The following is a 13570-nucleotide window of genomic DNA, read 5'->3' as shown; positions in this document are numbered from 1 at the left end:
CCAAAAAAAGCAACCAAAAAAAACGTGTGTGGGGTGGGCGGGGGGTATTTTTATCTAATACCTACAGACTAAAATAACATCATAGAAACCCGATATAGAGAAGAAAAATAAATTATACTGTACATAACTTACTAAACATAGCTGACCGTCCTTATAATTATTGTTAATAATATTAGAATAGAGGCAGTTTAGAGAAATAATAAAAAATACAGTATTCAAATACAAAATGGAAACACTGACTGGCGGCCCGCTGAGGTCAGCAGGGGGCGGGGTAAGAAACACATAACGGGTGTGTGTGTGTGTGTGCGTGTGTGAGATGCAGTTGATCAACAGCACTTAGTTTCTTGTCTTTTTTTTTTTTTTTTTGTTTTAATATTCTCCACTATTCTCCATGTGTCACACTGAATAAACTTAGCACCGCGAGCAAAAATGTCTGCGGATGTGACTGAATTACACTGAATCGACGACAGTTAGCCAGGATTTATCCATTTTATCCATCCATTTTCGGCTGCGTACACTGTTCAGGGTGTATGTCAGAGCCTTGCTGGGAGAAGCACTATATTTTCCTATTATTCTTCAAACTTAGCACAAAAAAAACAAAACAAAAACAACAAATCACATTCACAAGCCACTTATTGGCACCGTGTACCTGAGTGAGAATATTATAGAACCGAGAACAGGAAAAAAAAAAGCTGTTTTTCTTTTTTTTTTTTTTTTGTCTCGCTTTAAAAAGGTCCGCCGTCTTTAAAGTGTCATCTGTTTTGGCCCGTGACAGGTCCGCTGTTTTGCGACTTTTCTCGTGTACAAACTGTTTAAAAGGTCGCTTTTTTTTTTTTTTCTTCTCTCCCGCCCCCCCGCCGGAGTGACGTTCTTCAAAGTGTCGGGCTGGCTGGCTTTGTCTTCCTCCCAGATTGTGTAACAGTCAGTGTGGGTGACAGTCCTTCGCTTCAGCTGATTGGTCAGATGCTGGTATCGGGACTTTTAAATGGGAGGGGCTTTGGGCTCTGCGAAGAGTCCACGGGGGGGAGGACGTAAGGATGTCAAAAGGGCGATTTATTTATTTTTTGACAGGGCTCCTCCTATTGGGCGATGTGATTCTCACTGTCGCTGGCGTAGTCGGCCTCCTCGTCCTCGTAGTCAAAGTCGTCGTAGACGTCGCCGTTGCTGTCGTCCAGCCGCAGCTCCTCCTCCTTGACGCGAGGCTCGTCGCCCTTCAGGCCGCCCAGGTGCGACGAGGAGTGGAGGTGGTGCTGGTGGTGGTTGGCGTTGGGCTCGGGGCTGCTCGACATGCTCGAGTGCTCCGAGGGCATCTGGGGCGATGGCATGCCTGCCATGGAGAGGGCGCCTGGGTAGACCACGCCCGCCGACGACAGGGGCAGTTGACTCTGCTGCCTGGAAGGCAGCCATGGAACACACAATCAAAAAATTTTTTTAATTTTTATATGCAGACGTACATGCGCATATATTGAGTATATGTACGTATACAGTGTGTATGCAATTTTGAGTTTCTCGACTGACCCCACACTGAAGTACTGCCTCATTTCCTGTCGCCGGGAGCGCATGATGGCCTTGTACTCGCCAATGCGCAGCTTCTTGCCGTCCACCAGGCACGTGCGCTTGGGCCGCGGCTTGTACTTGTAATCCGGGTATTTCTCCAGATGCTGCTTGCTGAGGCGCGCCTGCTCCTCGTAGTACGGCTGCTTCTCCAGGTTGGTCATGGCTTTCCAGCGCGAGCCTTGGAAAGAGGACGGTTGTGGTCAACGTCAAAAGTGCAACAGCGAGCTCCTCAACTCACTTGAACGTGGTAAACGAATGGAATTTCGTTTTGGAATCATGTTTTTGGAACGTGGGAGGAAACCGGAGTACCCGGAGAAAACCCACGCAGGCTCGGGGAGAACATGCAAACTCCACACAGGGATTGAACCCGGTACCTCTGCACTGTGAGGTCGACGCGCTAACCACCGGACTGGACCCACCGGGCCACCTCTCAAGACAGCATTACAGGATTATATTAACATCACCAGCAATGATGTCATCGTCTGACATTACCCCAAGATTATGGAGAGCGCAGTTCTCCCACTAATTCCCAGTTCTCCCATCATTAGCATCATGGCGATTTGTATATTTGTCACATTTTTTTTTCACAAATATTTGTTTCTACTTCTGTGCCCGTGGTAAAACACTCCAGTCTGTCGAGTGTGCAATTTCCTACTAAATTCCTGTCTATCCTTGATACCGAATTACCGAGACCAATTAACGGAGCAGGACAAATGGCCAATCCTTCCCCGGCTAATGATGAATCGTGATTAACATAACAAAATGAGGGAGGGATGACGAGACGATCGAGATGTGACGAACAGGCTTAAATTGAGCCCGTGTGTCAGTCACCAGTGCGAATCGGATCCACTCGGGGAAAGTGGGGGTTAATGAGGGGACGGCAGGTACTCATCCGCCACTAATGAGGGTCTTTCCCGTCAGTGCCGTTTTCTTCTCGTGGATCGGAACCAAGCGTGTGTGCGCGTGGGTGTAATCTTGCGCCTGTTTCCCCCCCTAGCGCAGCCTCATATCTGGTCTGAATTTGCGCTCGACTACTGTATGTTTAATGGCTAAAAGCTGTCAGCGCTTGGCCGTTCTCATCTGTTCTGCGATCTGTTAGCAATTGAGGTCGAGAGAGATGCAGAGTGACGAGAGAAGTGAGTGAGAGAGAGAGAGAGAGAGAGAGAGAGAGAGAGAGAGAGAGAGAGAGAGAGAGAGAGAGGAGGCTTATTAAAACCAGATTTCCCTGCGTTATAAAACGCTTAGGAGCTCTTTAAAATGTCAGGGCCGATCCCGGCGGTCCCGGGGAAATGTCAGGCGGCGGCGCGTTGCTTGTTTAATGCATAATGAATTATATCATCATTTGTCTGAGGCGTGTTCTCCCCGGACGTTTACACGACACCGGCGCTTGGAAGGAAATCACTGCAAGTGTGTCTTTTGGTGGATGAAGAGACGGGAAGAAGCCAGACATTTTATTTAATTTTTTTTTTGTCAATGGTGAGAAGTCAGGACCAGCAAAGATACCGGCGCTCGAATGTTTGCCTGTTTTTTTTCATTTTTGTAGAGTTTCTCTTTGCTGCACGACCTCCAGTTGTGTATGGAGATGCTCTGCCATGTCAGTCGAATCTGCCCAGGGCCTTCAGAATCACTTTTGCCAAACCAAACAGTGAAGCCTCACATGTTCACGAATTGGCCCACTCGGATCCTCCGCTCCCCTATTTGCAATTTTTGTGCTTTCACCGCTTAGCGCCAAGCAACTATGTTGAGCTGAGGGTTGGAGTTTCATTTAGCCATGCCACAGGGCTCAATTCTGGGGCCTCTGCTATTCTCACTGTATCTGCTCCCATTGGGTTCCATCTTCAGGAAACATGTTATTTCCTTCCACTGCTATGCGGATGACTGTCAGATCTATGTCCCACTGAGCAAAAAAGCCACTTTCTCATTAAGGCCACTTTTATCCTGCCTGGAGGAAATCAAAACCTGGATGGCACTCAATTTCTTGAATTTCAATGAAAAGAATACAGAAATGATAGTGTTTGGTCCCAGTGGCCCCCTGTACATCCCATCCTGTAGACTTGGGCCCCCCTGGCTCCTTATCTTAAGTAAACAGTCTCAAACTTGGGTCTTAAAATGGACAGTGATTTTAAATCGGACCGGAAAATTGGGGCCGTTGTTCAATCCAACTTCTTTCATCTGAGGCAGCTGGCTAAAGTAAAACCTCTCCTTTTTCATGAGCACTTTGAAACAGTATATTGATGCCTTCGTCACATCACGGCTGGATTACTGTAATGCAATTTACTTTTGGAGTCACCCAATCCTCCATGAAGCGTCTCCAGTTGGTCCAGAATGCCGCTGCTCGCCTCTATACTGGTACTCGTAAGAGCGGAGCACATCACTCCTACTCTGGCATCCTTCACTGGCTCCCTGTACATTTTCGAGTTCTTTTTAAGATTTTATTTGTTTTAAAAGCTTTAAATATATTCACCCCACCTTGCCTCTCTGTGCTCCTACGCATCTGCCTGGTGCATCAGTCCTGCGGACCAGACACTATGAGAGGTACCGAGAACCAAGTGGAGGCTCCGAGGGGCTTGAGCCTTTTCCGTTGCCGGAATGACCTGTATAAATATATTACGACCATTGATACAAATCTCAGAAGACCTTTTACGAAAAGACTGCGTGTTTCTTGGAACGCCAGTTAGCTATTCAACACATTTGGATGCGAAAGCTCTTTTTCTGCGGCAGCAGATTATTATTTTGGTTATGTTGTAATGTCAAGACGTCCACTCATTATAGATTTTATTTTTTAACTTACAAAAAGCCTCTGGATGAGATTGTAATAATCATCAATATTTATTTGTTTTTCTCGAACTCATTTGAGCTCTCGTCTGGGCAGTCTACATGTCAGTCAATCGTAATCGTTCATTCATCAGTCGGCTAAATCAGTATCTGTTTGTGTCCTTTGATTGATCGACGTGCAGTCTAGGGTAGGGCTGAATGATTTGGAAAAAGAACAGAGTTGCATTCCTCAAGGCTCAATATTGCAATTGCTATTGACTCTGCGATTTTTCTCGAAAAAAATGGCATGTAAACACGTGGACTTCACTTCTTGAGCGCTAACACGGTATAAATTGGGGTTTTGACTCCAAAATGTGTCCCCCCCCCCAAAAAAGAATAATTTTTTCCACTGATTGATGAATTCATTGATTTCAAATTGAGTAAAACGGTGCCAAGTGGAACAAAAAAAAGAGCGAAAGGAATGAATGGGGTTAGGATACTCGGGGTTTGCCGGATCATCCCGCTCGTCCTTTGCCCACACCATGAACGCGTTCATGGGCCGCTTGATGTGAGGCTCGCTGCTGCCGCGACCCCGGGCCTCGCGGAATATCCGAGAGTCGGACACACTCGGGGAGCCTAGGAAAAAAATCAAAAAAAGAGGAGTGAGAGTTTGAGAGCAAGCAGACAGTAGATTTTCCGATTTTTGACCTTTTCGCAATGGTCGAAGACAACGCTAATATAAACACAGGGATGCCCAGGTGTGTCAAAACCTCCAGGTGGCGCCACAGTCACTATTTATAGTAGACGATTGATTGGCTTGGCTTGTAAAATGACACATTGCATATTCGTGATACTCCCTCCCATTATGAAATGTTCCGCTGGCACTTCTATCCGCCGACATGCACGCCTCACGCTCGCCCCGTTTACGCGTTGGCGCGTTTACCGTCAGAGTCGCCGCTCATGGTGAAGTCCAGCATGGCGTGGCTGAACTTGTCCTCGGCCTGCTGCTTCAGCTGTTGGCTCAGACTCTCCAAGGCCGCCTTGTCCTGCACACACAAGGCCCGAGAGTCAGCGGGCGGAGTGGGTTTTCTCCGGGTACTCTCCGGTTTCCCTCCCACATTCCAAAAAAACCCACGCATGGTTCATTGGAACACTGTAAATTGTCCCTCGGTGTGAGTGTTAATGGTTGTTTGTTGATGTGTGTGCCTTGCGACTGGCCGGCAACATGCTCCGAGCGTACCCGGCCTGCGTCCCGCAGACAGCTGGGATGGGTTTCCCGCACACCCGCCGCACCCTCGTGAGGAACGACAGCTCAGATAATGGATGGATGGATCAGGAGAGCGAGTGATTGAGTGAGTCAGAGAGTGGCTCTGCAATCAAGCTAATTGTCCAAAAAGCGCGCGCGGGCATGTTTTGAACGCTCCAGGTTTGGATGTTGACGGCAATTTTGGATTTGCAGCCATCTGCGCGAGCCGAGCGCGGCCGGCGCGCGCGGGGTCGACGCATTAGAGGCGACAGCGAGGGTGCGCCGCGCGGCCAATAAAAGCCTGATTTACTGCACATTTGCATGCTTAATGTGCGCTGGAACTTGACGACGCACACCCATTTTAGTTTTTTTTTTTTTTACAGTTTAATTATACGATGACGAGTGGGAAGCAACCCGGTGTTGTCTTCTCCAACAACCTTCCCAAAAGTCTCCATTTAGACATGACCTGAACAAAGCTGGCTGCCGAGATGGAGCGCAGGCTAATCACATGCTCTGTGTTTAGCGCAAAACAGTTTCATTGTTGGCGATAACTTTGCGCCGCATTTCCACTTGAATGGAGACGAGAGCCATTTATCGCTCTCGAGTCATCGACGGAGAGATTTGGAAGAATTATCTGCATGTCAAACGAGTGATCGGACCTCATTGCCGAGGGAGGGGAAAAAAAAAAGAACATAATGTCTTGCACACGCTCAGATATTAAGATTAAATGCGATGCCACACACACACACACACACACACACGCCCGCGCACAGCTTTTGTACGAGAAGGGGGATGAAGAGGGAGACAGAGTGGATGGGATGGCAGCCTAGTCTGACATTAAGCCCCAGCGCCGTACACGAGAAAAGTGGATTGAGCGGCTGACACGGGCGCCGAGACACAAAGTAGCGACAAAACGAATCCCTCCCGGAGTGTCAGAGATGACTCTGTTGTAGCCGGGGCAGGGCGCTCGGGCGGCGAGGCTTTGACGCCGGGGGCCGGCGGCACAAAGCCAGCAAAGGGGGCGGCGGACGGAGCAGAAGGAAATCATCGCAGGCGTCGCTTTGAATTCAGGCACCGAAAAAAAATCAAATAAAATAAAGCGACCGATGCCAGCGATGTATCGTGACAGCCAGAGCAAATCATTGTTCTTCCACTAGATGGCAGAAGCTACATAATTCACCTCATCCCTAGACACGGTTATGTCTTTTTGGGGACGTTTTTTTTTGGGACACTGATCTAGTGACAAATTAACAAGCAACTAATTAAGAAGGAGGGTAAATAAGTGAACGTCGCTTTTAGCACGCTTTGCTCCGCCTGCACGCCTGTGTGAGTGTACCCATACGTTTTTCTCCGTGCACCAGCCATGCGGCATCCTGATATGTTTAACAAATAACCACAATTTAGCCACGCTGCCGAGGAGCCGGCACCCTCACTTTGCATTAATGTCCCGCGGATGCTCTGTGTTGACACACACACACACACACACACACACACACACACACACACACACACACACACACACACACCTCAATTACATACTAAGAAGTGTACCTTGCCCGGCACTATTTAGCCTCAGCACTGAAAACACCAAACAATTTAAAAAAAAAAAAAAAAAAATTCAAACGAACACGCTTTTTAATTTTATCGCTAATGTATTTCAAAAATGTCGGCAAAATGACTTGCATAAATGTATCGAAAATACTGTAGCGTTTGTGTGTTAGGTGCCTTTAAGAGTGGGCCTGGTGGGGTGATTTTTGCTGAGCCGGCGTGTGAGTGTCTGGATGTGAGCTGCGGCCAACAGCAGCTCCTATGCAAGTGTGCGCATTGGATTTATGCATTTTGCTGATCTCTCCCGCCCCCGTGTTCAGTAAATCTCTGAAAAGTGCAGGGTCACTAAAGCGGGTTTTTTTCTCTTTTCTCACATGGCATGGCGTTACTTGAAATCATCAAAAAAAAACATGCGCAAGGTGTGCGTATTCTTCATTTCGGGAAACAGTACAAGCATAGTACTACTACGGTATGTTCTATACTGAAACGGAAGAAGTTCATAAACACCATCATAAATCCAAAATAGAATATACTTCAAGTTCGGAAAGCGTTGGTGAAAAAAGGCACAAAAAAAAAATTACGATTCGATTGAGATCAGTGAAAGTCAAGTTTAGATCTAAACATATATGACTACCGTATGTTTTTATATTGCACAATACTACACCATTCAGTGGGAATTTAGTCATTATAGGGAGGCTGAAACAGATTAATGGCATTGTCATTCATTTCAGTAGGGAATGTCGATTTGAGAAATGAATAAATGAATATTTTGGAGATTTTTTTTTTTTTAAATAATGACTCGGTATCAATTATCGATATTGGGCCTTATTTTAAGGTATTGGGCACTTGTATCAAGTCCTCCTTAGGTGAAATAATGGTCCTCCATGCATTTCTGTGTCGCCGTTGTCTTTTTTTTTTTTTTTTTTTACCTTATCGGAGCGTCCGTTGTTAAGTCCGAGGCTGCTGACGGCCGCCACCTTGGCGTCGAGCACCTGCTGCTCCCGCTTGAGCTGCTCCTTCATCTGGCGGGCCTCGGCAAAGGCCTTGGTCACGGCCTCGTGGTCATTCAGGTAGGCTCCCGAAGACAGCGACGACAGCAAGTCTGCTGGGACGGCAACAAAGCAGCCCGGTCTATTATTATATGTTTGTGTCATCTTTTTTTTTTTTTTTCGTAGGGAATTTTTGGACTTGCGTTTTTAATGACGTGAACGTAATTCACATTTGGCGCTGTGTGTTTACGTTCAAGGGAGGAGGCAGGAGTTTTTTTCAGCCAGAATAAATCTTCCTTTTCGCCACGAGGTAAAGACATTAGCATACACTCGAAAGGGAGGGGAACTGAGTGTGAGTCAGAATGCGCCCCAAGCTGGCATGGCTTCAAGCTGCCTCCATCCATACCTGCCTTCAGACTCAAGCATGTCCAAATGTGCATTCAGCTCAAAAGAAATAAAAAATTAAAACTCTTTAATTACACTTCCCCACACAATCTGAGTGCGTCGATGTCCAGAGGGGCAGCCAGGTAACCCCACAAAGTTCCCTATCACATACATTTCGCCACTAACAAAGCGCCGCTGCTGGTTTATGGGGTCTTTATCTGCACTAAGCCGCACCCCCCCCCCCCCCCCCCCCCCCCCCCCCCCCCCCCCCCCCCCCCCCCCCCCCCCCCCCCCCCCCCCGCGCGCTAATGCCATCTCAGGCCAGATTACTGGCTTCAGATTGGTAATGACAGTGCCGTGAACTCTTTTAGAAGTCGGGGAAATCTGGACGTGAAAGGGGCCAAAAGAAGGAAGGTGATGGAATCGGGTGGCAGTCAATTTTAATCTCAATTAAAAAAAAAAAAAAAAAAAAAAGAAAGAGAGGAGTGAGGTATTCTTCTACACTTCAGTGTGTGTGTGTGTGTGTTCCAATGACAGTGATGCCAACCATCCAGACAAGTGCATGTGACCCAGATAGAAGGGGAGGGTTCTATTTCACTCACACACATTTTCCCCTTCTAAATCTTTCCCGACAGGCGAATAGCATTTTGCGCAGCCCGTGGTTCCCTAATTTCCGACATTTCCACACGCGCTGACTTGCGTGACGTTAGCAAACAGGACCAAAAAAAAAAAAAAAAAAAGTGTTTGAAATTGAAGGCAGTGACAGGCCTTCAATTTAACTTGAGATGGGAAGATTGATAGGTGGAGAGAGAAAGAGAGAGACGTGCCTTCGGGTCTGTTAGGCCAGAAAATGATGGCTGGAAAGAAGTTGACACCTTCATGGACCCCAATCCCGTTATACCTGACCATATTAGGACGATTTATTCGGTTACCGTATTTTCCGCACTATAAGGAGTCTCGGAGTATAAGGCGCACCTTCAGTGAATGGCCTATTTGAAAACTGTTTTCATGTATAGGGCGCATCGCATTATAAGGCGCATCGAATAGAAGCCACAATAGTGGCTGCGGTTGCGTTATGCATCCACTAGATGGAGCTTCGCTAAAGGGAATACAGTAATAATAATAATAATAATGCATTTTATTTATAAGCGCCTTTCACAACACTCAAGGGCACTTTACAATCAAGAGCAAAAACAATAAAACCACAGATATACAATCCAGATTTCTTTATAGAGAGCTTTCACACCGCTGCAGCTGGAACAAAGCGCTTACGTAACATCTAAAATACGACATTCCAAAAATCAGAATATTGATCCATATATAAGGCCCATCGGATTATAAGGCTGTCAGTGATGCTCACTTGGACGCACTCTCGGTTTTCAAGAAAATGCTTCGAGGTGCACCTTATAGTGCGGAAAATACTGTATTGTCGTTGAAATGCATGCAAAAGGGGCATCCGTTCCTGACGTATTACAGCAGCTCCTATATTTTGTTGTTCTCCTTCTTCCTTTCTTAACTGTGCTGCTGTGAATTGGGAATTTCTCCATTGTGAGACTAATAAAGGTTATCTTATCTTGTATAAGCAGTAAAACTGAGGGTTGAACTAGGCAAGGCAGCTTCATTTTTATAGTGCATTTCATGCACAAGGTAATGTGCTTCAAAACAATGTGCTTCACATAGTTACAAAACATTTGAAGCCAAATGAATTGAAGACTTACAAAAAAAGAATGAAAGACATTTACAGCAACGTACAGAAATAAACAGTAGTTGACTAAAATGACTAAAAGAACAATGTACAGCGCAGGCGCATGATTTTGGCAAAATTGATGATGCAAATGCTCGAAAAGATCTCAATCCTGGCTATGAGGGAACCAAAAAGCAGTTTCAACCTGAATTTCAAAGCATTTACGCTTGCAGTGAACTTCAGTTCTGTTGGCGTGCAGCACAACCGGTAAACGCTGATGCACCATGTTTGCTTTGAACTCTGGGCTCCACTCACTGATCAAAGTCTACTGACCTCAGAACCCCTGCTGGGTTTCTATTCCATGAGCATTTCTGTTTTGTACTCAGGACCGAAGCCATTCAGTGATTTTATAGATCAATAGAAAATTTTAAATGAGGGAAAAAATTGCCTCGTCTTCCACAAATATGACCAACATGCTGCCCATAAAACGCGATGGTTAACCTCACAAATTCTCTTCTAACAAAAATCACAATGACCTCCGGTTCACTTTTTCCTTGTTTCATTAACAACACACACACACACACACACACACACACACACGTCAACAAACCCACGGCCGCATCAAAACGAGCACGTCTAGACTCTTTTCCAATTTGTCCGGCCCTCCAATCCCCTCTGAACCTGCAACAAGAACCCTAATACGCCTTCAAACCGGAGTAACAAATGCGCTGGTGACCGGCTAAACTCGCCGGCAACAGATGGGGCCCGCGGCGGTGGCGGCGGCTCATCACAAAAGCATCCGAATATTCCACGGGGGATCACGCGCAAACTTTAAACACTGTAATCCATTTTTCCCCCCACCGAACAAAAAACATCTGGGACTGCAAATCCACTAATCTGATATTAAATCCTCAGATTTGTTGAAAAACAGTGAGATTAGCCAAGAAGTCAGATGAAGGGGGGGGGGGGGATTGACGGCCTATTGCACATGGGAGGAGTGATTGTGTTTGAGCGTTTGAGTTGTGCGTGTGCATGTGTGCTGTCATTGTGTCATTAGCGCTGAGTGTTTGCGCTGTCCTGGCTCATGTAAGAGGCTTGTCTAATCTCATTGGTGATACCTCCTGTCTGTCATACGTGCCTCGCTTTATTATTCCCCCGCTTCAAAAAAAAAAAAAATAGAAGGGTGTTAATCCCCCTTCCATCTTTCGACCCTCCCCCATCTCCACTTCATGTCTCTCTGTCTCTTTCAGTCACTAATAAACACATAACAATGCAGCAGGCCCCGAAGGCAAATAGTGACACGGAGGAGGGGGAGGAAAAAAAATAAAATAAACGCGCACACAAACACACTAATTATAGCCTGTTACATATGTGAAGTATTTGAACTCTCAGCGCGGCGTGACAAATGGATTAAGCGCACAAAACGGTGATTCATTGATGTCATATTTCACGTGCGTGTGTGAGGGCGCATATGGTCGGGGATGATTACGCCAGCGACAATGGCGGCGCTCGCAAGTAAATGGGGGGTGCTATTTCGGTCCGTTGGGGTGCCAGCAGCGCATCCAGGAATGTCGGATAAAAAAAAAGAAAAAAAAAGATGGATTCATCGCTGCGTGGCTCAAGCCAGACAATTCGTGATGCGCGTCATGGCAGCATCACAAAACCAAATGCGTCGGATGCGATACAGTCAACCCCCGTAGAGTCACAATTTTTTTTTTGGTCTCTATTTTCAACTTTGTTTTTTTTCAATTTTCAGGGATTTTTTTTTCTGATGTTATGTTTTTACAATTTGTTGGATTATAATTTTCATTTATTATTGTTCACTCCTAAAACCCACCCAATTTATTATTATTATTTTTTAATAGACTGCAATTAAATGCGACTGTGCACCAATTATGTACACAAACAACAACAACAAAATACTTTTTCCATGAGTGTGACTCGGACGAGTGTTGAGGCATTCGCATTTAAAATTTTGGAATTAGCATTCGCGGGTGGAAACCCGACACTCTATGTCCAAATATGGTGAATGTAATCTTTTTTCACAAATAATTACAATTGTTTCATCAATTTTACTCATTCTGAACCACTCCCAGCTTCTTCCTCAATGCACGTGTGCTTGAAAGTGTGGCTATTTTTTTCGCTAAGCGAAAATTTGATTTGCTTCTTTTGCTATTTGAGGAAGCTTGTTTTGTTAGAAACGGATCGCTGTCATGATTCGGCGAAGAAGGGAGCCCGTCAGCCACGAAGATAAGTGCGTCCAGATTCATTCATGATCAGTGTCAACTCCCTGTCATGTTGAGCGAAAAATTCACGAGGAATTAACCCACCCTCTCAAAATGCTGTGTAATTGCCTTATAGAGGTCACAAGATGGCGGCAAAGCTCAATTTTTGTCAAAAAGAAGCTCTTCAACTCATTTCAACAGTTCCTTGAAACCAAGATGCTGCAATGTGTTTGTAAACCAATATTTTCATTGCTTGCCCCTTTCTAACTTTAAATGTTCATAAACCAAGGTAATATTTCCCATTGAAGCGAATGGAAATGCAATTAATCTGTTCCAGCCCCAAAACTAAGTTCTACTTTTTTTGAACCAATGTGCGTCAAGTGTATCTAAATAGTGTTCACCAACCTATTGAGCTGACTCTGGCCGGAGGTCCTCCGATGCTGGAGGGGGCGACACTGTGCTTCATGGAGCCGGCGGGGCCCAGCTTGGCGGCAGCGGCAGCGGCAGCATGGACCTGTGGGGAAGTTGGGGGGGAGTTGGGTGACTTGCTCTCGGATGCCTTAGGCTTGGCCGACAGGTTCAGTGGCTGTGCACCCTCACTGTCCTGCAAAAACCAAAACAGCACAGTGTCGCCCGCTGTGACTAGAAATTTGGGAGCGGGAGGCGGACCTTCTTGCCCATGCACAGCAACGTAAGGCAAGTCTGGCTTGGACAAATGATTCGGTGCATGCCACTGCCCAAACAGCTTCATCACAAGGTCGGATAAATGGGACATTCTGCTTCAAACCGCTGACGTTCTCATGCAAAGTTCAGCAGCGGGCAAGCCGTCCTTCCAACGGGAAGGGATGATTGTGCACATGCCGCATGCAGGCAGGCAGGCCTTTGGTCAACATGCACAAAGATGTTCCGTTCCTTGAATTACCCCCCCCCCCCTCACTGAATGACGTCTCATGGGCAAATATCAGCAGCTCGACTAGTCCGCGGCGCAACACTAGGCTTGTTCTTCGAATCGCAGCGTCATCCTCCCAACCGGTCCGTCGCATTTTTACCCGCGCGTTTGAATCGCGGCGTTCTGACGGCAGCCAGCTCGGTGTTTCTGTATTTTAAGTGCATCCGCGGCGCAACAATAACCTCAAACAAGCACGAAATGAATCGACGTGTCCACCACCAAGAAGACACCACC

At 46.4% G+C, this 13570-nt stretch overlaps 1 protein-coding gene across 1 annotated transcript in view; it reads right to left on the bottom strand.

Moving 5' to 3' along the window:
* Positions 1-701: 701 nt before the first annotated feature.
* The window catches only part of LOC109531833 (transcription factor SOX-5-like), an 18382-nt gene continuing 5513 nt past the window's right edge, over positions 702-13570 (bottom strand). The window contains exons 2-7 of the mRNA XM_019896335.1: positions 12793-12991; positions 8035-8210; positions 5255-5357; positions 4812-4947; positions 1519-1752; positions 702-1392 (exon numbers count right to left, since the gene is read on the bottom strand). Coding sequence (XP_019751894.1) covers positions 1080-1392; positions 1519-1752; positions 4812-4947; positions 5255-5357; positions 8035-8210; positions 12793-12991 — 1161 coding nt within the window. The 3' untranslated portion in view covers positions 702-1079. The remainder of the gene's footprint in view (positions 1393-1518; positions 1753-4811; positions 4948-5254; positions 5358-8034; positions 8211-12792; positions 12992-13570) is intronic.

Source organism: Hippocampus comes, unplaced genomic scaffold (genome assembly GCF_001891065.2).
Source record: "Hippocampus comes isolate QL1 unplaced genomic scaffold, H_comes_QL1_v1.1 scaffold196, whole genome shotgun sequence".
Taxonomy (NCBI): domain Eukaryota; kingdom Metazoa; phylum Chordata; class Actinopteri; order Syngnathiformes; family Syngnathidae; genus Hippocampus; species Hippocampus comes.
Note: the sequence above shows the minus strand (reverse complement) of the source record. Positions and strands in the feature narration are given on the sequence as shown.